The 23,746-nt window shown below is 29.5% G+C and overlaps 1 protein-coding gene across 11 annotated transcripts in view; it reads left to right on the forward strand.

Moving 5' to 3' along the window:
* Positions 1-135: 135 nt before the first annotated feature.
* The window catches only part of LOC143068925 (echinoderm microtubule-associated protein-like 2), a 58,503-nt gene continuing 34,892 nt past the window's right edge, over positions 136-23,746 (forward strand). For 2 of the 11 annotated variants that reach the window (XM_076243308.1, XM_076243311.1), the window contains exons 1-5: positions 136-266; positions 9,885-10,034; positions 12,068-12,284; positions 16,881-16,931; positions 19,767-19,792. In XM_076243308.1, the coding sequence (XP_076099423.1) occupies positions 155-266; positions 9,885-10,034; positions 12,068-12,284; positions 16,881-16,931; positions 19,767-19,792 (556 nt within the window). In that variant the 5' untranslated portion in view covers positions 136-154. Of the gene's footprint in view, positions 267-5,134; positions 5,152-6,998; positions 7,144-8,612; positions 8,770-9,884; positions 10,035-12,067; positions 12,285-13,183; positions 13,214-16,880; positions 16,932-18,149; positions 18,276-19,766; positions 19,793-23,746 lie in introns of those variants that run through there. The other 9 variants (XM_076243312.1, XM_076243313.1, XM_076243316.1 and 6 more) reach the window with 8 other exon arrangements.

Genomic DNA, 23,746 nt, shown 5'->3' on the forward strand with positions numbered 1-23,746 from the left:
ATGTTCGGAACGATATGGTGTAAAATCTCAATTATTCTATCACATTGATTTACCTCTAAGTATTGTAAATCAGGAAGATCAGAAATAGAATCTTTCATTTCAAAAATTCAAGAGTTAGAATGCGAGCTATTAAAATGAGTACGTTGGATTTTAGATGTACCTCGCTGTTGAACACCAAATTGATGACGTTTTCCACACAGCAAGTGCGCTGAAAGTGAAAATGGATGAATCCACGGACTTTTCATCTAGCATAGCCAATGGTGTCGGTAATATATTCTTGTCAATATTTGCATGCAGTTTGATTTATTTATATTCTTTTAAATGCATTTGTTTGGTAAGAGTACTAAGACTGACATTTGTGTGCAAGACCACGCCCATTAGTGGGCGGTGCATATGCATTAGCTCACCCTTATTAAAATTTAAAAAGGTACCAAATTTAGATACATGTAACTTGGTAGCTTTTTTGTTATGACATTTAAATTTTTGTTGATTTTAAGGTCATACAAAATAAAAAGCAAAGTCAGCATTTAAACTTAAAGAAGTCAGTCCTGGTTGCTCTTGGTTGGGTTCAATATCTTAGCAGCTCCATAGATTTTTTGACTACTGAACCTTTAGCTAGCCTAGCTGCTAAATAGATCTAGATAGCAACTAGGGTATCTACAGGTTCAGTAGTCAAACATCTACATAGCCCTATGTAGTTGCTACGATATTAAGCAACCCAGATATTCTTCATTGGCATTGCAAATTTTATATTAAGCTCAACCTTTAGCTCTCGCCTTAGTGTTAATACTTGTTTCAACTTGCCCAATTACTGGAAATTGAGCAAAATATTTTCTGTTTTTCAAATACAATAATGTTGTTCCTTTCCTACAAACAACAATTCATTAAGGTTCATCATAAAGAATTGAAAAATATGGCCGTGTTTACACCTCCAAAATTACTATGAGTACAGACAAACTGGTACATCCAGGAAAGTTTTAAGGCATGGCAGGAACTAAATATATAAAAGTTATATGAAGTCTACGTTTTAGAAAATTAAAAACTTACCTGGATTTTGATGTTCATTTTTTTCCAGTCTGCAGAAGATAGCAAAATAAACAAACACCCGAGTTTCATTTGATACGGTCCACTCAGTTACACAGTTTAAACCTGTTAAATCACCTATTGTTTACAGGTGTCTATTGTCCATCTATTGTCCATTTAGATCAATACTACTCACAACATTGATTATATGAGGGGAGCTTCTCAATCGTTTTCACTACTTAGTTAATTTTTGCACCTTCTGCAGGAACGAAAAAAAATGGATAGCAAAATCTAGAAAAGTTTATAATTTTCTGAAACACAAAATGCATTTAAAATTTATGTATCTAGTTCCTGCCATCCCTTAAAACTGTTGCAGGTGTATAGGTTAGTCTGTACTCAGAGTAAAATTTGGGGTGTAAATACGGCCATTTTAGCCAAAAGGTTATGATGAACCTTAATATCAAATAAATAAATGAATTTTAAAATGAATATGGCACTGTCATACTGCGTACAATTTCAACTTCATCTTCCGTTACTTAAAATTTTTAATATGTCTTAGCTACATCTCAATAAAATGTTAGTGCTCTAAAAACTGAAACTTGTATTTTTTTAATTTATTTTTCCAACACTCAAAGATTAGTCTAAGATTGTTTAAATCTATAACTGAACTGTGAACTAAAGGTGTCTATATTCCTGAATATTCTAAATGCATTGAGTGCATTTAAGAAGTGTATAACTCTTGGAATGCACCATTGCAAGTAACAGAGCAGAATCATTAACATGATGGTGAATAGGGATTGAGTTTATATGTAATGTGGTATTGCAAGTCAGTGATTCTAAAGCAGTTACTCAACATGCTGAACATCCCCAAAAATATTTTCTAGGTGATGCATAAAGCAGCTGAAGTATCAAGTTTGATGAACCTATCAAATATTCTAGTATGAAGTATGTTATTTTGCTAATGCAATCATATATGGGACAGATTGGATAATGTAGGCTTTTCATTAAAGAATATTGCTGTCACCATGCAATGGTAAAAAAAATGTCAAATTTTCCAGGCATTTAAAAAATGGCAAGTGTCAGAAATTCAAAGCCATGCCATTTTTTATTTGTAAAGAGTAACATGCACAGAATCTTAGTGCCTGTACAACAATTTCAAAGTTTTCTAGCAGATTCTTTAGTAAACAGCTAAATGAATAAAAAGGAAATTTTATTCAAAATGAAATGTAAAGATTTATTGTTGACAAAGGTGAACTTATGTGTTAAATTTTGAAGTTTATATTCTGTATGTTTGGTTGGGTAACTTGAGAAAATACAAATTTCTATTGATAAAGAGACAAAAGCAAAACATCTTTGAGACTGAACAAGCACTTAAAGATACAAAAAACATGAAAGACTTTAACAGAGATGTTTTTAATTTACAAAGCAAATAAATTATATTATAATTTTCCTAATAATGTTACTCCATTTTTCAAACTTTTTTCTAAACAAGACTAGGAAGAGAAACAATTAAGGCTGCAGTTAGTTGATTCAATAATTTAAAATATTTCTCAAGTTAATAACTGGGTATCAATTCATACATTAAAGCCGAAATTCATCAGAATATAAAATCAAGTAAATGTTCTGTAGTATTTTTTGATAATCTATATGACTCTAAGTGTTCAGTCATAGTCCACATGATAAAAGGTTATAGATCCCCCATATCAAGTCTACATGGAGAGATACATATACTTTTTTCCTCAGGCCAAATAAAAGTATATGTGTGGTTCCAGTAACACATACTTTTTCGGCTTAAAAATAGCCTACCCTAAAGATTTTATTGTCATTTTTCATTAAGCACTGTTAAAGTCAGAATGTTGCTCCCATAGACTCAATGTAAAAAAAAAAAAACATAAAATAAAAAAAATCCCTACCTACCTACCCTAACTTTTTTTCAGATGTAACTGGAACCACACATACTTTTTTATTTGGCCTCACAATTATCAGTTTTATTTGTTTTACAAAGCTCAACAACAGTTTTCATGTTTTAAGAAGTTAATGATTACTTAATAATGATATCTATAAATGATCGTCTAACTTATATTTAATCTCTGTTATTCCCCTTCTGTTGATATGCTATCAATCTATTTTTGACTCTATAGGATAAGATATACATGTACTAGTATGGGTATGTTTTGTGCCATTAGATTTATATTCAGCACTTTCTGTGTCCATAGTATAAGATTTACTTAAGAGCTACTAAATGGATGTCTTTAACATTGTATGTATCACTTTTTCTGAAGTTTGTTTAGATATATATATGTATATATATAAAGTGCCTAGAAAATCAACCTAACGATGTTAGAGTAGATTTGATTCGTAACTTCCAAATAAAGTACTTAAATTTATACATTTGCCTAGCAATAAATCTAATCACTAAGCCATAATGACATGAACATGAATGATGAAGAGAACTTGATTTTTTTACCAAATTCTGTAGATATTGTGCATTTTTCCTTTGAACATTATTGTTATCCCTCGCCCTTTCTTGGGTTGCAAGGAAGAACAATTCAATAGTTTTCTTTTATTTAAAGAAGTTGTTACCCAAATATATAAAGAAATGTTTATGCATCTGACCAGTTCTTAACCTAATTTAAAATATTATAAAAGCTAATTATCAACCTGCCACCTGTTAAAATCAAAATGACTCAGGTCAAACAAGGGTTAAGTCCTTTTATTCAAGCTGTTTCAACTGGGAGTTATACTTTGTCAACTTACATTTGAAAAAAACAACTGAAATAGAACATAAATAAAATTTACCATTTGCAAAATGATAAAAGGATGTACATTTATATGCTTCAAATTTTTAATAGAATAAGAAAATCGATTAATTTTGGAAAATCACCCCAACAATAGAAAAAGAATTGACTTCTCAATGTCTTTAACAATAAAAAATGTATTGATACAATATTTTAGATTCTATATAACCTTGAGTCTAAAAGCCACATGAAGAAAATACACTTAAGACATGTACAGGAAAATCACTTTACTCTGTATTTACAGTATAACAAAAAGTGTGTACAAATACAAGCAAAACAATAATAAACAAACTTGTTCTATCCAAGAACTAATTTGAAGTACATGTGACTGAAAGCATAAGCTCTAAGTACTTAACCTGTTGAAACAATCATTTTAGATATTCATTGAATTAAAAAATTTCTATTGACTTGTATACAGACTTTTGCAAAACCACTAAATCAAATATCCTCAAAACTACATTTGCTCATAATCCACAATATTTGGTATCCAGGATTAAGAATTGTAGCTTGACTGTTAGAAGTCTTTTGGTTATTTTGTTGTTGCCAGTTGGGTTTTAATATTGTTTCATATATGTATGAATTGCAGTTGCTAGTACTCTCTGATTTCAGTGACCAGTGTAAAACGCTATGTCAAATTCTGGTTTATTAGAGGAGGCCATATGATGATTGGTTAGGAAGTCTTATATTTAATTGTCAATTTAACTCATACATTATACCCATACTACTTATCTTGTCACTACTACAACAGATATTTGCACTTTTCTCATGTGAATTGCACAAATAATAACCTACTTTTAACCCTATGGTTATGTCTTAAATGTCCACCATTATTTGAAGAGTTTGGTTATTTACCAGCAAGTATTGACTATTCCTCTGGCATGGTTATTGTTGCTTTATTGATAACTTTTATATTTACCAAAAAGTAGTTGATTAAAATCATGAAATAGACTATATTCAATATTTCTCTTTGTTTTCAACTATTTTTTTTTTTTTAACTTAAATGCCACTGCAGCTTTTTCATGCCAGATGATGAACTTTTACTTGTCAGGGTCAATAATGTGGAACCCTGGGTATATTTTATTTTCTCAACTCTGTTTACAGTTTTCAATATAGGACCTTTTCGTTTCATAGGACTTTTTTTTGTGTTTATAAAAACCAAAAGTTTGAATATAATCGGAATCATGTTCTTCATGTTTATGAATGAGTAATTCCTAATACTGATATGTGCATATTGAAATACAGAATGGATTATATAATCATGTTAAATGCATGTATAAAATCTTTCTTGAATCTGCTCATTTTTATTACAGATGGAAACAATTAGTCTTGTGTAAGATTATACACATAAAATGTAACCACATAAAATATATCCTAGGAGAAATATTACATATGGTCACATGACAATAGAACTTTCGTAACAAAGAACTTTTGTATTACATAATCTTAATACATTTTTTGTACCATTAATGGTCGACTTTTGATTTATAGGATTCAAAATTTAAAAAAAATGTACTGAAAGTTCATTGTACAAATGTCTAGAGGAATAAACCTTGTCAAAATATCTGAAGAGATTGGATGTTAATTTTAGTTTAGAAATATAACTATGTTTACTATTGTCTATTTAAGAGAAATAAAATGAAAAAAGTGAGAGAAAAAGGTCCAAAATAATGCTCTTTTCTAATATTAAGCAGCTAAACGTGTAGTCCTGTACACATACAAGTAATGGTATATAAATTATAGAGTAATTTCTTTAGAAAGAATGAAATAAAACAGAATGATAACTATTGTTTCTGTTCCCTTCTATTTTCCTCCCTCATTATCATCCACCTTTCATGTTATTTTGACATTTTATATTATTATGATTTTAATAAATTTATATATATCTATACATATATAGGCGAAAATTAATTTACATATATGCATAATTATACTGAATATTTATATCTATATAATCATATCTTTAAAATTATACATTTACATCCTAGTTTATTTATGATCTTTCTATAATTGGTTTGTACTATCAGGGCCTTAAAAAAAAATCATATTTACATAAAAAATATATTTAAATACTTTAATATGGAGTGATATGATTGCAAATGAGGTAACCTACCATAATAGATCAAATGAGGTTGAGGTTAGCAACTATATGTCATGGCCATCAACAATGAGTACAACCCATACATGTAAGCAAGCTGTTACAGGATGACAAATGGACAATAATTTTATTTGAAACATGAAAACAGCAATAGTATTTTCTTATTGGTAGAAGCAGATGCACAAAGTGCATATGATGTTACTTTTGTAAATCAATTTTTGCTGATATTGTGTTTTTCCTCCTCATGTTTGAATATTTATAAGGTCCTATTTAAGATTCAATACTATATATTTCAAAATACAAAAATGGGCATATGTGTTGCTCAATTAATTTAAACAAGAATTTTTCACATTTTCTATATTATACAGATCACTGTTCTCTTGTTAAAAAGTGATTTGCACTGGAGAGAGTAGACACCACACCTGCATGAATATATAACTTTTTTTTTGCTACATATATGATGTTTTGTTTTAATATTATATAATTTTTGCATTGTATTTAAATTTGAATTGTTCGTTTACCTTCAATCCCTCAGGGTATAAAACATTTCTTAAATAAATTGTACTAATATTCCCACCAAAAAATAACTGTAATGTTTTAAGTGTTTCCGTGTAGAATTAGAAAATTTCAGGTAAATCTCACCTCTACGAAACCTTTTTAATTAAAAATACAAGAAATTAAACATCAAAGTTGATCGTATCATCAATCAAATGATATCAAAACCACAAAGTGTAGGGATATATGTCTTTATTACATTAAAACAGAATATGTTTTAATCAATATGTAAAGGAATAAGAGATCAAAATCATAACGTTTCTTACTGTGTAATTATCAACAAGTGGTCTCTTTTAAAAATCTCTCAAAGTAAACACTTATTCTTATTAAAAAATTCCAATCTACTTCTTAATAACGTCAACAAAAGAAATCACCCAGACCGTATGGAGGGAAGGAAAAATTCTATTGTCGATCATCATGATTCATACTTTTTATAGATTATTGGATGGAGTTGTCGATTGAAGGATTATTGATTTTAGCCTGAGGGAGATATATTTTTTTTGTAACAAGGCTGTTTACTTTAATTGGGAGAATTTGAGTATCTTAATTACAAGGACAAATACTCACCTATATAAAGTTGTTGTATGTTAGGAAGGCACTAGGATCGATTGTTATTGATTTAATGGCGTGGTGCAGGTGTTACAATGGATTTTGTCCCTGATGATATTCTAGGTAATGTGAAGAGAGCACGTTTCAAATTTATTGTCATTTTACAATTACCGGCTTGTGTAATTTAAATTTAACTCAGTAGTTATCTCCCCTGATGGCTTTATATGTACACATGTACACTTGCAGTTATTTACAAATACTGCTTGTCATTTTCTTTAAATTTATTTTTCAGCATTCTTACTGTTATATCTTTATCTTACTGATGGCTGTCATAATTTTGACATTTTGTCAACCAAATTCATATTTTGATCCCTGTAAGCAGTGCTGTTAGACACATCGGGTATTGGGGTCCATTTCTTGTTGGTTTTTTTTTTTAAATATAACAATTAAATTGGTTCTTTTTGTTTCTGCATTCAAGATATAAAAAGTCAGTTTTTGGACTGTCCCTTTCCTTTTTCTTAGGAAAAAAAATGGATTTCAATTTTTTTGTGATGAGAGAATTAATTTTTAACTTGAGCCAGGTTTTGTAAATTTCTAGTTGGTGCTAATATAGCTTGATAGGGTAAAACAAAAGAAAGGAAGGAATAAGGATGATAAAGTATATAAAATTATCTCCCTTGACACACATGTTACGTTATGCTTTTTGAAAGTGCAATCTTAAACTTTGCAGATATAACGCAGAAATACTGCTGAATAGGATAATGCAATTATATAATCCTTTTCATTATATTTGAAAAAAAAATCATATTTTTGAAATATTCATAATTAAATTTTAGACTGGACCTATCAAAGTACTAACAGAAATTTGCCAAAAGGCTGAGAGATTTTTTTTTAATTGAGGCAGAGCTGATAAGGCCAAATGAAATAGTATAAAATTTCAAAATTTAATCAATAGCATTTTCAAAATGTAAATTTTTATTTTTGCAAGACTTCCAGAAATTCAAAACATTATTGTAATTCAATACTTTTCATGTAGAAATAGTATAATATTTTCCATATTTAATAAGTGTAGTTAATCAATAGCTTTTTCAAAATGACAATTTAAATTTTTGCAGGACCTCCAGGAATTCAATAATTCAATACTCTCCATGTAGAAATAGTATAATATTTTTGCCAAATGTTATCCAGAGGGTGCTTATGGTTCATTAAGAGGATGACCCCAAGCTGGGTTATCATTTACTACATAATACTTGTGTTTTGGACAGGTTAATTACTTGTCACTGGTACTATGTAGTATCAGTTTGAATATGTACATCAATACACAAGTACAGACAATAAAATAAAAACAATTATGTGTATTAACCTACCGGTAGGTAATACATTATTTGTCAAACAGATCCTTTCATGCATAAAATTTTATTGAAATATTATCTTGTAAAGTGTCAACAAACTTAACAAAACTTATAGAAATATAATTATTTAGATAGGACCTTATATAAAAACCATTTTAATGAAATTGTCACCTTTAATTACATATCTGATTGATACATACCTGTCAGCCCAGGTAAAGTTATTTACACCTGTACAATTTACCTGACGTTTTAAAAACTTATATTTGACCTACATATATCATTTGCCGGCATTCAGCTTTTGTAGATTTTTTTGGATGTTTTATTAATGAAATTAGTTTGTGTTTAGACAAGTATTCGTACCTGTAAATCATGGAGGAGCAAAGTGCACCTAAACAAGGTAAGGGGGATCTCTCAAGGTGGGACAATGGTATGTTGTACATATCCTAATTACACATATGTATCAGTACTATATAGAAAGAGGTGGGGATTCAGCAACTAAAACAATGTAATTCTATACTTGTAACACTTATACATAATTATATGCATATAATACGTATAAAAATATAGCAAATGCTTTTTATACAGGAGTAATATTGTATATTCAGGAATTTATTGACTTATCTTAAATGCTTAGGATGCATATAGGGTTAAAAGTGAAAGTAGCATCCTTTAATGATGTTAGGATGTCCCATACTTAAGGGTGAATTTGTTGCTTTCAAACTAGCTTCAGTTAAGGATTCAGTTTTTGAACGGTTTCCTATTTGGTTAAAAAACATGTTAAGTTAACAAGTTTTCAAATAAATCAAAAGTTCTGATATTGATCTGTTTTGCAATAGGAGGCTGGTTCCAGTTTCCATGTAACAAACATAAAACCTGTAATGGTTTAAAACTCATTTTGGAACCAGTTTAGTAGAACAAATAAGAGGTTAATCTAAACCTTCCTGCAACTGAAATCAGTTATAAAGAAGTAACAAATCACCCTATTAGTATTCCATAATTTAGAGTTGATGTTTTGTAGAATATGAATGGTGAGACTTTTCCTGCAGTTATAACGAGAAATTGAATGACTATAAGGATTCTATTTCTGTAGCACTACTTCTTTTACATGTTTTTCCCAGGTGTTATAGAGAAGTTATTATTTTTACCAAGCTAGATTGAAAATAAAATTAAAATAAGATAAAGTAAATGCCATTTTAAATTTTAAAAAGCTGCACCAAGCCACCAATTGCATGTTTTGAAATCATTACAATAAATATTCAGAGGAATAGTGGGTAGCTCTAGTTAAACCATGTTTGTTTGTACAATTGTATTGCATTCATATTAATTACATAAGATCAAGATTCATGTATTTTTTTTCTCTCACTCATTTAGCATGTTTAAAAGTAATGATTACCCAAACAAAACATCATCCAATTGGCCCTGAAAAGAGCACAAATGGCCCTGAAAAGAGCACAAATGTTTTGTATATAATTTACATGTGTTACTTTCTAATGACCTTTTTTCTGATTGTAGATGGTCTGCTTCGACAGGACCAAGTGGAAGTGTGTGAGCGTGTCACATACCTGGAAAAGAAAGTTCGGGTACAAGAAGACGAAATAGTTTGTCTTAAAAGTGCTGTTGCTGATATCTTACGGAGATTAAATCAAGTAGAGGCAGAAAAAGGTTTGCAAAAATATAAAACAAAAAACATTCTTTTATGATTGTTCCATGAAATACTTTTTTAAACCAGGATGTTGTAGATATCTCATATAAGTTTCATCTGAAAAATTGAAGACCCCTTCCCCTATTCCTTCTGTCTTACTGGCAATTGCAAGGGCCTGCACTCTTTATACCACTAGTCATTCATGCTTTAAAGCTTCATGCATTAATGCAGCAAATGATGACTGCATTATTCAAATTAACTTCCATGAAATTTCTTCACTTCAAAGAATTTCTGACAAAAATATCAAGGTTTTGTTCATAAAATTTAAGCTTTTGTTAGGAGACAGATTTGATGTATCACGTCTAAACTATTTTACTCTGACCACTTATTTTAAGAATATAAAGAAACAAAAAGTAGAGTGGCTGTCTATGAATCAGCAATACAATGACAGAAATAACGAAAAGAAGTCCAAATCTTTTTAATTTTATAACAGAAATAAAAGTTATCATTTCCTAAATCACTTTATAGCTTGCATACAACTGAATTCAAAACAAATTTGTTCTGTTTGACTTTGTTCAGATAAACTACTAGATTATCGTTTAAATTTCCTATTTTCATTTGCATTTATACAATAAGACCTTGTTATGTAAATATAATATCTGAAGAAAACAAGATAAGGCCTCGACTTGATGTTTACCATTATCACAATTCATGAATTAACATAAATATGTTTCTTTTCTTGTTCACAATAAGAAGTCTATAAATTAAATGTTCTTTATGGCCGAGTTGTGTAGGCTGACAATGGATTTACAGTCATTTAAAAATTTCTTGACGTAAGATTAGCTTTGAGTTATTCCTCTTGAACTGATAAAAATCTTAAACCTGTTTATGACCGAAAAAGATTTTTTTTTTGCTCTGAAAAAAAGTGGTTTATATGGTTATTACTTGAAGGATAAAGCTGTTAGACACTTTTTATAAAGTTAAATTATGTAATGTTTATTACATATATTTTATATCGATTTTTGAACCAGATGACAATTATTGCAAATATGCCCCATCAGGCATCTTTGCTGATGAGTAAATGAATTGTCTAGTGCCTGCATATGTGGTTTTCCCTAAATAGTCATCACATTTGATGCCTCATCTGTTATTAACACTTGCAGCATCTTTTTATGAACTATTTAGTCTGCAGGCATTATTAAACCATGAGAAAATGTTCCTGGAGTGTTTGCACAATGTTTTTATGGTTCTTCTGCAAAATTGAGCTTGACTATTTCAGGATTAAAAGGCTTTATTATTTGCGAAAACTTTTATGATTTTCTGAGTAAAAACCAAATCAATTGTTGCAAAGGTTAAGGTTATAGTGACTTGTATTATTGTTATTTTTGCCGTTTGGCAAACAAAAATAATTAGGATTAACTTCAAATTAGTTTCAATCAGTGACTGTACCAACCTCCATCAAACAAGAAAATTTCCCTACTTTTACAACAGATTTTTTTTTAAATGAAATTTATAAAGATGGAAGTTATCTATATTGAGAAAGTGATGATCACATTTATTAAGAATTTATCATATCCCATCAGAATCACATCTGACATCTATTTTGGTCTCTTTGACACATTCCTTGTTTTTATTCTCAATTCTAATGTTTGCTACTGGTCATTAAGCATGCAACTTCTTCATTATCCATTGTGACAGTATGCATTAGTTTGGTCAGTTATATAATTGTTTTGTGCTTTCAGTTATAAAAAATATGATGGGCAGGTAGACAGATAGAATAATTTTATTTTCACGCAGACTATGTACTGAAATTGCCTTAGAAAGTGAACATACTTCACAGAAAAATTATTTAAGTTTAGAGATGACAGATGAATGATACATGTTTCATTGTTTGTAAGAGTCTTAGAATGGAAAAATTCCCAAAAATTGCACACATTAGGTGAATTATTTCTCTTAAGAAATCTAAATTGATTAGAAGCTAGCTAGTTAATGTAAGTATGAAGCACTAACTTCGGAAATATTGCATGATTTTTATATTAATTTCTAATTTCAGCACAGAACAGCATTCTTCCTACCAAACCAGTATTCAAGTCTTCTACACCTCACAAAACAACCCCTAGAACACCAAGACGAACACCATTAGATAACGTGTATGTTACACCACCAACTAGACATTCAACACCGCCATCCTCGGCCAAGTCAAGAACTCCAATCAAGAAATGGGGCTCAATGACAAACTCAACAGAATTGAATGGATCTCATAATGTCAGGTATGCTTATCATTTACATTCTTTTGATGTCTATAACGGCACAGGTAAAAATTAGAATATAAAACTTCTCTTATTGGTAGTTATAAATTAGTGCCATCTTCTTCTGCTTGAAAAACTGAATAAAGATCTTTGAAAAACTTTTATACTGATATTTGTAAGGGTGGGCTATGGGAACACCTGCACACTATATATTACTATGTATGAAATGGAACTCAAACAACGGTCAACAATCCCTCAGACCATAATTTTTCTCGTCTATTTTGTGTGTGTCCTTTATTCTAATGCTCCTGTAGTTATAGGTGTTCAGCTTTCCTTACTTTGATTTAAGGTGTAACAAAAATTACTACAATACATCTATTTACCTGTGAGTTATCACTTTTCATTTATTAATATAAATGGTAAATTAAGCATGATCACTGATATAAATTTACCCCTGGGTTACAACTTCATTCTTGTTTTCTTATTATTGTTTATTAAGCAAAAATATCTTTAGGATATCTCACATTTGAAATTAAATATATATAGGAAAAGTAGCCGATAATTACTATGATTCCTAACCTATATTATTTTCACAAATTATATACTAAATGCACTGTTTGTACATGTATAAGATGTATTTATATTTAATTGCTGTAAGATAAATTCCATATGTTTGTTCCTCAATTATTTGATCAATGATAAATACTTTATAGCCCGTTATATATTATACACATGGGAATTACTAATTTACAGTTTGCATGTATATAGATGTGTTTTTTTTATGTTGTATGTTACAGTTCTCTGAGCTATTGATTAATTTCTGTCACATTACTGGTCATGTGATCATTCATTCATAACGAATAGAGGTCATGTGACCAAAATCTATATGTTAATTATCTGGGTATTTATTGTGTGAACAGAAAAATGGCTCAACGTAAAAACAAAAAATAGTAAGTCAATATTTATTTTGCCTGATAATTCGTTGTCATGTATAAAAAGAATGATAGTTTAAATTATTTAAAATTCTGCTCGAAAATACATGTACACATGTATGCATATCGGTTCTGTTGAAAGCTGTTCTAGTTTATGTATGCTCTAAGCATGCTAATTTGCTATCTTTGTCTATGTGAAAGATACTGTCCTTTATTGCTTTTAATTTGCACATCTAAGGATGCTTGTATTACTCCTCTGAAATATATATAAGGTTGTAAATTTGTTTCAGTAAAAAACTTCATATTTGTATTTTCTTGTAACTAGTAAAAATATACATATATTTTATTCTGTTAGAACGAAAGATAATATGTACCTCTAAAGTGGCTGGGGATTCAATGTTTTATTGCTATTATTTGTTTTAAGTAGATTAGATGAAATTGAAAGGAAAAAAACTAAAGACTAAAGTTGTAGGAAAATGTATATAATAGTTTTCCTATAAGATAACTTCTGCTGATGTTAAAACTATATGTATACAAAGTAAGGAAGTCATTGTTTGTCAAAGGAAATGACTACAGGTTGAATAAGAAAAAAAAATTGAGGAAGGCAATGCTTTTAACATTTTAAAGTATTTAAGTATCACATTTGTGATATCATTCATTAACCTCAGCTGACGTAATTTTTCATCTTCATCTTGTAAATAAAAAAACATTTTATGAGTTTATAACTGGATTATTGGAATATGAATAGGAGTAAATGTGGGACAGCAACCCAATGACTTAAATTTAAGAAATTTTTGTTGGTTCTCATAATATAATAATATGGAATATAAGCTGCTATTTTTTCATGTCTTACATTCAAAGATATCATTTCTTATTTCTCAAGAAAGAATTTATCTAGGTTTTATATGAAAAATAATACTTTTAACTCTAGAGAAAGATTTCTGGCAAAAATTTTCATTAAAAAAGACTGTAAATGGAAAGGTTTAATTAGTACAAATGTATGTAACAAATATCAATATCGTTACTGTGAAAACCATTTTATTATGCTACGTTATGTACCTGCATTTCCATAGATTATCCATGGAATTAAACTAATACATTTGTAGTCTGATAAAATTATCATTAATAATTGATAAAGACATGTGTCCTCCATTTGTAAATTAATTGGAATCCCATATAAATATTTTAGTTAGATTTTAGCCCAGGGTAAAATGGTCTCAAATCATTAGTTTTGATAGTTGGACTTTCAACTAATGATATATATATATAAAGAAGATGTGGTATGATTGCCAATGAGACAACTGTCCACAAGAGACCAAATGACACAGAAATTATGGCCATTATTGTATTTGTAACAACTTTATATACAATGTACTATAACTCTCCGATGAGAAACATGTATATAGTAATGTTGTTTTCAAATGTCCTGCTCAGTGACTGGTATTAAGTCATATTAGCATAAGTATAGTAGCCTTATGGGTCAGAATATTAATTGATCATGGAGAGAAGATAGAATAATAGCTCATTATATGGCTAACCCTTGAGATATTTCTCTCATCAAAAATGTATATTTGATATTTTCGATCGGCTGATTTCACTTACTTTGCGTGGCAACTAGTAAATATTTACAAAACATGTCTAATTAATGGTTCCTTGTCTTTATTGGAAATCTTAAGACTTCAAACAAGAAATTAGTATAAAAAAACATTAATTTAATTTGCTCTCATATGTACATCCTTGAAATTAAATCATAATTGTCTGCAGCCAACAGCAGATGACAGCAGACAGAATCAGACAGCAGCAGATGACATGAAGCAAGGTCGTTAGTTACCTAACTATCCACCACTGCTGTTTACCTTAATGAGCTGAATTAATTGTCTGTTCCTGATTTATTGTCTATGAATAAGTAATGTTTCAGTAAAGGTCGAATTATTAAGGGCATGATAAATACTTATACAGCATCTGTAGTGTTAATATCCTATGTAGTCATTTCAAGGTTTATCAGATTCTTCTCCATTATAAATGAACAAAATTAAAACTTAATGAGAAAAAAAAGTATAAAGCTATTAAAAGCGCTGTAAAATTAAGAACTTGTTTAAGATTTGATCATAAATGTCAAACTTTTTTAACCCTTAAAAATTGGATATCTCACCATAGGGAATTTTGTAGTTCTCACAATCTTACTTCTAGCAGTTAAATTATTTAGCTAATACGTCATGTCAGGTAGCTAAGACAGTATATGTTGTATAAACAAACCTTGTTTTGAAATAAATACCATCAGGCAATTTTGATTGGTAAAATTATGATGAAACAGGGAGGAATGAATTTATACCACTTTTTTTTTATCTCCTTTAATGGGTTTAAGATCTCCTTGTCAATAGATTTATCTTCTGAGAAAGGTTTCAAATTTTTTAAGAGAAAAAAAAAACATTTTTTGGGTACCATGGTACATAGAGAGTTGACAACCTTATATGTTTTGTTATTGGAAATAACCTGAATAGTATTCAAATTCTGTAATCTATACAGGACAGAAGGTCTAGCGAAGCTAAAGTATAAACTACAAATTTCACCAAAACATGTAATTATTGTGACATTTCCTGTCTGACTTTCATATCAATCAGTGAAAACCTAAAGAAATATATCGTCGCCAAAGAGATAACAATTCAACAGAGACAAAGTAAAATAGAGAGTAACAACTATAGATTACAACAATGAGCAAAACTTGTACTGTATAGTAAGCTATTATAAGTTATAAGGTTCGCTACTGACCCCATAGGGATCCATAGAGGGTTAGTAAAATCCATAGGGGGTGAGGCCGGAGTCCCAGTCCCCTAAGAATTTTATTCACCCTCTATGGATCCGTAGGGGGTCAGTAGTTAACCGTATAACGAATTTATCGGACGCTGGTCTTTTTCTGCGGCGTTTTGTTGAAAAATAAACAATGAAACACAACAACATTAATAGATGACGTCGCCATTAACGCGTCATGAACCCCATATGAAACTTACTAACCCCATACGGTCTCATAGGGGGTCACCACGTGACGTCATTTAACCAATCACAACGTGATAATTCATCTGTGGTCCGATAAAAAAGATTGCAATTTGACAAAATCAAAGATCTGATTCATGACAAAACAATAAACTTATCACAATATTGAGAGTAACCAACTACAACCACTGATTTACAGGCTTCTAACTTGGGACTGGCACATTATATACAGTTTGGAATATTCTGAAATTTCAATGTTTTATTAGCTGTGTAAGGACTATTATTATAAATTAGTATTTTTTAATCTCACTTTTTCTTATTTTTATATTCATTTTGTAAACCTTACACAGCCAACAAGATGACAGTGTTGGAATAACTTTCTCCTCAAGACTTTAGTTGCAAAGACATGTATCTTGAGGAATAGTTATATATTGTACATCTGCGTTTATTTTGTATCTGATCTCAAGCTTTGATCAGCTACTGGTTAATGTCGGAAGGGAAGTGAAAAGGAAATGAATCCTTTAGATTGACATTTAATTTACACATCAAACAATATTAAAAATATTTACAGTATTATAGCATGATATAATTGCATAATTTACACATCAATCAGAATATCTGTATTGTTTATAAAGCATGTCGGGCATGTTCTACAGTGTTGTAATCTCTAGCATGTTGGCCTGTTTCATTGTAGACGTAGCGTTTCACAGACCAATCTATTATCACGGAGTCAACAAAAACAAGGGTAACAGGATTTGTATATACCTTTATCTCTAGTAACATGTATTGGCTACTTATATATTATGCTTCCATCTATTTAATTATATTGTAGCTGCTGTTTATTAGCTGATCAGAGCTCGGTTTTGGCATCCATTGCTTTCAAGAATTGCATCATTTATATCTTCATAAGATATTTTAAGATTGGTTTTGTCCAATGTTTGGGAATATTTTTTTTTGCATTTTTTTTTCATTTATAATTATGGGATTTGTAGCTGCTGTTTATTAGCCAATCAGAGCTCGTTTTTGGCATCCATTGCTTTCAAGGATTGTATCATTTATAACTTTAAAAGCTAATCTAAGCTTGGTTTGTCCATTGTTTAGGATTTTTTTTCATTTTGTTGTCATTCTATTTATGGGAATTTTATCATTTATAACTTAATTAGCTGGTGCATGTTCAGAGTTGTTTTTAATTTGCTTTGAAGATTTATGTATCATTCATTAGTACTTATTGGTAGATTATATAAGTAGCTTATCTGTATATCTGGATAATTAGCTTTAGATATATATAAGGATTAATTAATTATTGAAAAAACAAGATCCTTTTCTAGTGTCTTTTGATAATCCTAAAAAGTTAAGAATTGTAAGTGAACTTTTTAATGCAATGTTTCGCTCCCTCTCATTGAATTATTAGAAGCTTTCAGTGTTGTAGTAAAAAAATCATGTCCAGAACTCTTTAAAGACTCTTCAATATTTCCTAAATGATTAGTGATTTTCTATCTTATTCTTTGTTTACCCATGTTTCATATTTATTCATCTTTTAAAAGATCCCCTTCCCCCTTTTTATTATTGTTGAGAAAGGACATCTAATAATGAAGTGTTGTTTATCTCCTTGTCTGTCTGAGCCCTTCTCACAATAATTTCTGTAATTTCATCGGTTTTTTAAATTAGAATTTTTTACCTGTCAATTATTTTTAGTTTTACCATCTTTTACATTTACTATATAATGACAATAGACTTTTAATTTATTCTTTTACTTTCCCTTTACCCGGATCTTTGTTTTTATAAACAAGGACCAAGCTTGATTAACCTTTTGATATTTGTAAACGGCCTCTTAATCTGGTATAGGAATGGCAGTGCAATAATACTTTTAATTTTCCATTCACTTTCTCACTTAAATGTCCAATGAACAAACACAGAATTAATTGTAAGGATTTAAATCTAGATATTACATAAACAGACGTTATAATATTAATTCAAATTGTTACCAGCTGGGTGAAGGTTCAAAATTTTATATTTCTGGGATTTTATTCAAAACAAACAAAATGGAGGTTGGAGTTGTAGAACATGCGATGATGATTTCTTTAGACGCGTAGGTTGATATTATTGTCTTGATTTTAGTTGACCTTCCACTAATATTTCTCATCGTATAATCTTTTAATCTTTCAATACTTTAAAGAATTGTTTATGTCTATGGTTAATCTTTTACTTTCCATGGTATGTAATTTAAATTTTTAAATGGTGTATGTGTATTTTTATTTTTGATTTGTTTTCAATTATGATTTTCTTTCAAACTTTGAAATTTTTATTTAATGATTTTTGAATATACATGTGAACAATGAAACACAAAAATACACTTGATATATCATCAGAATAGTTGGGTGAATATTTAATAATACAACCTGTTGAAACTTATAACTTTTTTAGTCCAACATTTATTTGGTTTGGACAAGTTTCATTGTAATTAAAGTTTTCTTTCATGTGATTTTCTTTACAAATTTGCAAAATGTGAAAATATTTGTAAAATTTAATGCGTTGAAAATAAGAAACATGAAAAAACTGGTGCAGTGATGTTCCTTTTTTTAAGAGAAATGCATGGAATAGTGTATTTAGTTTAGCATGTATTTTCCTGAAAATCCTTGATCTTTTCCCCCCTATTTTTGTCCTACAAACCAATTAATATCTATTGTTATTTATGTAGATAAAAACTTTTATTTCCTTAATCAAAAGTTCTTTTCATGTGTATTCTCCTTTGTTTTCTAATTACATTCATTTTTCAGTGTCGTATTTTTTAATATATGTAATATTATAATTGACTGAGATTTCACCAAAAAAAAATCTGGAAAATAATTTAAAAAAAAAGATTTCTCAATTTTCATTTTGAAATGACTCTACCTAATTTCAAAGGGAAGTAATGTCAATAAAAAGAAGGTAGGATTATTTTGTACATGTTGTAAATCAAGTTATATACTGTGGATTCATTATTATCTGTTGGATACTAATTTTCGTATATTTCATGGGTATATAAGAACCATGAAATTAAAAGTCCAACGAATGACAAATTTCTGATAGGCAGTTATGCAGACCTGTGGAAAAACTAAAAATTTAAATTATCTACAAAACAAGTTTATGAAAATAGATTGATCCACAGTATATAGGAGCTGACGGTAGTTAACGTGGAAAAGAAAAATCTGTTAATTAATAGTATTGTTTTCATTTTTTTATGCTTTCAATATATATATATATATATATAAATGTATTTCTTTTATTTTAATTATATATCAAAAGCTTCTGTGTGTTATTTGTTTTTTTGTTTTTCATGATCACCAGATTTTAGACATTTTATTTGTTTTAATGCAGTGAATTTGTTAGCCAAGTGTTGACAAATCAACCAGAAACGCATGTACTTGAAAAAAAACTACATTATATAATATTAGATCTTGTTTACATTTTTCTTTGCTTTTAAATGTCTTTGTTGTCTACGATTTTACAAGGTTTTTTAATTTGCATGACACATGTTAGATGAAATTATGTCAATGATGGTAGATATGTGTTAATATTTGTTATTTGTTTTGTATTTCAGTTCTAAAGATCCTCAATGGAATTCAGGTAATATATAATAGAGTTCATAAGCAAGTCAATATTATCCGTAATTACAAAAGAATTATCATGGCTTTGTCGTCTGCTTCCATTGGTGTCAACAGTATGGTTTGTCTACAGAAATATGAATAATCAGAATGCAAAAAATGTGGTTTCGTCCCAAAAATTCTCGAAGGGTATTGTGATTAAAATTTTGCATCATTTTGTCAATTGTTAGAAAAATGCTCAAAATCCAGATTCAAGTACATATAGTGGGTTATTTTTCGCGGTGTGTAAATTTTTGCTTATTTTCGTGGATAGAATGAAATCGCGAAAATGAATTCTGCCCAATTTAAAAGGACACATGCAAAGGTATTGATAAAAGTTTTGAATCCACCAAAATATAAACTGCCCAAATTTTTGGTATACCTTAAACAATGAAAGTCACGAAATTTTACACCTGCAAAAATGACCTGCTATACAGTAGTATCAGCAAAAGAGAAACAAAAGACGATTGTGTGCTTTGGTAAAATTTAAGTTGAAATATGGCGTAAATCATCTGATAAGTCTGATTGTTAATAGCTCGGCGTAAATCATCTGATAAGTCTGATTGTTAATAGCTCAAAACTAAGCTTTATCGGAAAACACATTTTATGTTCTCTGTTCAAACTATGAGAGTAAATTAAATCCAAAATTTCAAAGGAAAGTCCTTTAAGAAAATTCCAAAGTTTGATCAAATCAGATGAAAAACATATCAGCAAGAAATAAAGAACAGATTTAGAGTGTCTTAGATCTGAAACTATGAAACCTTTTCTTGAATTACATAATTATAAGCTAGCATACAACAAAATAGATTGGCAAGATTTCAAATTTTTAGATAAAAAAAAGAGATATGTCTCTTTTTAGGCAGTATATTTAGAGTATTTTTATTTAGAATTCAACAATAAATATTATTTTAACTGCTCAGTTTTCAGTAAGTAATGGATTGGTTATGGTTTTTCTTTAATGTGTGGTCATTAGCTGAATTTCTGTTTTGTTTTGATTTCTAGTCATCAACTAAATTTCTGTCGCTTTGGTTGCATAAATGTGAAGCATTGTTAATCTCTCCTATGTTACTTTTGGATATGATCTGTATAAAAGATATTTGATGAAAAAGCATACAATAAATTGATTTTTAGTAATTAATGGGAACAAGATAAGATACCAAGTGGAGTTAATCAAGGAGACAAGATACCACAGGGAGTAAATAAATGGGACAAGAAACCAAGGGGGATGAGTTAAGGGGCATAAAGAAAGGAAAAAAGATATCAAGGAGAGAAAGTAGAAGGGATAAAAAAAGAGCTGTAAATAAAGAGAAAAAAAAACAAAAGGGGGAATACAGGGGACAAGATTTCAAGGAAAGTAAATAAAGAAGCCAAAAGACTTACAGGAGAAGAAAAACAGTCTACAAAACAATTCCTAAATGTTATAAAACAGAAACAAACGGGAAATAACTACCAATGCTAATTCTAATAAAACCTCCTTTTTTGCTGAGATACTAATAACATCTAAGTATAAAGTTGCTTCCTTATTTTGTCAGTAGTCACTAATCTTAAAAAAACCTTAAATTTTTAATTGTGTGTTGTTCTTTGATATTTTACATAAAATGTTTTTTGTTAACAATTTTTTTTCATTTCCTATTAAAATGTATGAAATATTTGCCACTTAACAAAGTAATTGAAAATCAATCAGTATGTTAGGCATTTGCTTTACAGTGACTTGACTGTTAGTGTTGCTATCCACCAATTGCAACTCATTAAAAATTTTGACCAAATTGCAATTTGTTTTATAAAATCAAATTGTTCAACTGGTCAAAATATTGAACAAATTGTTCAGCCAAAATGTGAAAGTGCAAGGTGATAAAATAAAATATACTTACAATCCTATAAGACTTTAACTCCACTTTAATGATGTTATTACTAAATTTGTCTATCAATCTGTATAGTTATATTCTAGCCATTACCATACTAAAGGTAAAATATTTTATTTTGAATTGCTATAAAAATGTCCAAACTAAGCTTTTATATAGTTTTTCTTTCAAAAAGGATTTTATATTTATAAGAATCATATATCATTTAAAATAATACATCATATATTCAGTAAAATACGTGTGAAATAACAATATGCTATTGATAAGTTTCCTTGGGGAGATAACCTAAAATACTATTCTTTTGAATAAAGATTTTTTTAAACCAAAAAAGATTATCTCCCTTTCCTACAAACATATTGCAATTTCACAAATATTTTACTGAATATGAAATGTTTTTATTCACATAATGTGTGATTCTTATGAATATAGAATACTTTTCGAAAGAAAAACTATATAAAAGCTTAGTTTGGACATTTTTATAGCAATTAAAAATAAAACAGTTCACCTTTAGTATGGTAATGGCTATAATATAACTATACAGATTGATAGACTGATATTAGTAATACCATCAATAAAGTGGAGTTAAAGTCTTATAGGATTGTAAGTATGTTTTATTTTATCACCTTGCACTTTCACGACTTGACTGTGGTTTTCTACAGCAGTTGGTTCAAATTTCTGACCAGTTGAACAATTTGGTTTAATAAAACAAATTGCAATTTGGTCAAAATTTTGAATGAATTGCAATTGGCGGATAGCAACACTTACAGTCAAGTCACTGTAATACAGTGTGTTGTTTGGTCTAATCTTTTGCTTTACATTTCTATCTTATATTTGTTTTCATTGTTTTGATAGGTAATCATTTGATAATGACAAATTCTTGCTTGGCCTCCAGTGGCAAATATTTCATTTGAGTTAGGTGGAGAACATGTTAATGTGATTTGACTAAGAATCCTATGTAAGACTAAATCTACAAACTAAGTTAAATTTTAAATGTGTTACTTCACAAGGTATCAGCCTTCAAGAACACATGTTACCTTACCAGGAGACATTATTCTGATTTGACCATCCTTTGCATATTCCCTCTAAATACTGTAGGGGTCCTCTGTAGCCAAATGTCTAAGTATTATGACTAGCCAGTCAACACTGAGGTTGTGAGTTTGAATCACACTAGTGTGGTTGCACTAGACTCAATCTTAATTGACTAGGATTGTCAGTTTTCCTATCAAAAGTTGGTGGTTTTCCCCAGGCACCCCAACCTCCTCCACCAATAAAAACTGAGAGTCACAAAATAGCCCAAAAGCTGTGCTTAATGGTGGCGTCTAAATTCAATAAATCAAAGTCAAAGTCAAAAGAATTTTTGGAAAGTTTGCTATAGCTTGCTATTGCTACTTTCCTTAGGCGTCGGTCTCAAACTTCCGGTTGACAGATTATCGCAATATATTCTGCTCCGAGATAGTGTAGTACTAGTGTTTGAGTTTTGATTCTTGGAAGATTCTTTTAAAATTTTGAGTAACTACTGTTTTGACTGAAAAGATTACAGCTTGAATAAAAAGAAATGAATATTCACCGACGATTCAGATGAATTTAACTTCATTTTAAAAAAATGAGTATTACAAACACTACTTCGCGGATCTGCCATTCGCTGTAGAGAAAATCACAAGAAATCTACGCAAGATTGCGTTTTCATTCATTCATGAATATTTCATGAATGAACATTTCCCCGCTCTACTTTTACCTGTTTACTATATGTACGTATGTAAACGTGGTAAAATCCAGAGTGTATCGAAAGAATCGGGAATGACTGATTAAAATGCGAGAACAAGTTGACATTTTGACCAAGCCGTCGGATAATTGAAAAGTGATAATGGTTTTTTTAAACAAAACACAGGTGAAAGAATATAAAATACTCGATAATTATATTATATGTCTAACGTCTCACGCCAAGGTTGAGTAAAGGTAAAAATGACCGGCTTTAATAAAAAAAAAAAAAAAAAAAAAATGCATTGTTTTTGTCTAAACATCGATCGGAAGATTTTGATGCCAAAAATCATTTGAAAACTTAATTCAGTTATTTA

Source organism: Mytilus galloprovincialis, chromosome 3, assembly GCF_965363235.1.
Source record: "Mytilus galloprovincialis chromosome 3, xbMytGall1.hap1.1, whole genome shotgun sequence".
Classification (NCBI taxonomy): Eukaryota; Metazoa; Mollusca; class Bivalvia; order Mytilida; family Mytilidae; genus Mytilus; species Mytilus galloprovincialis.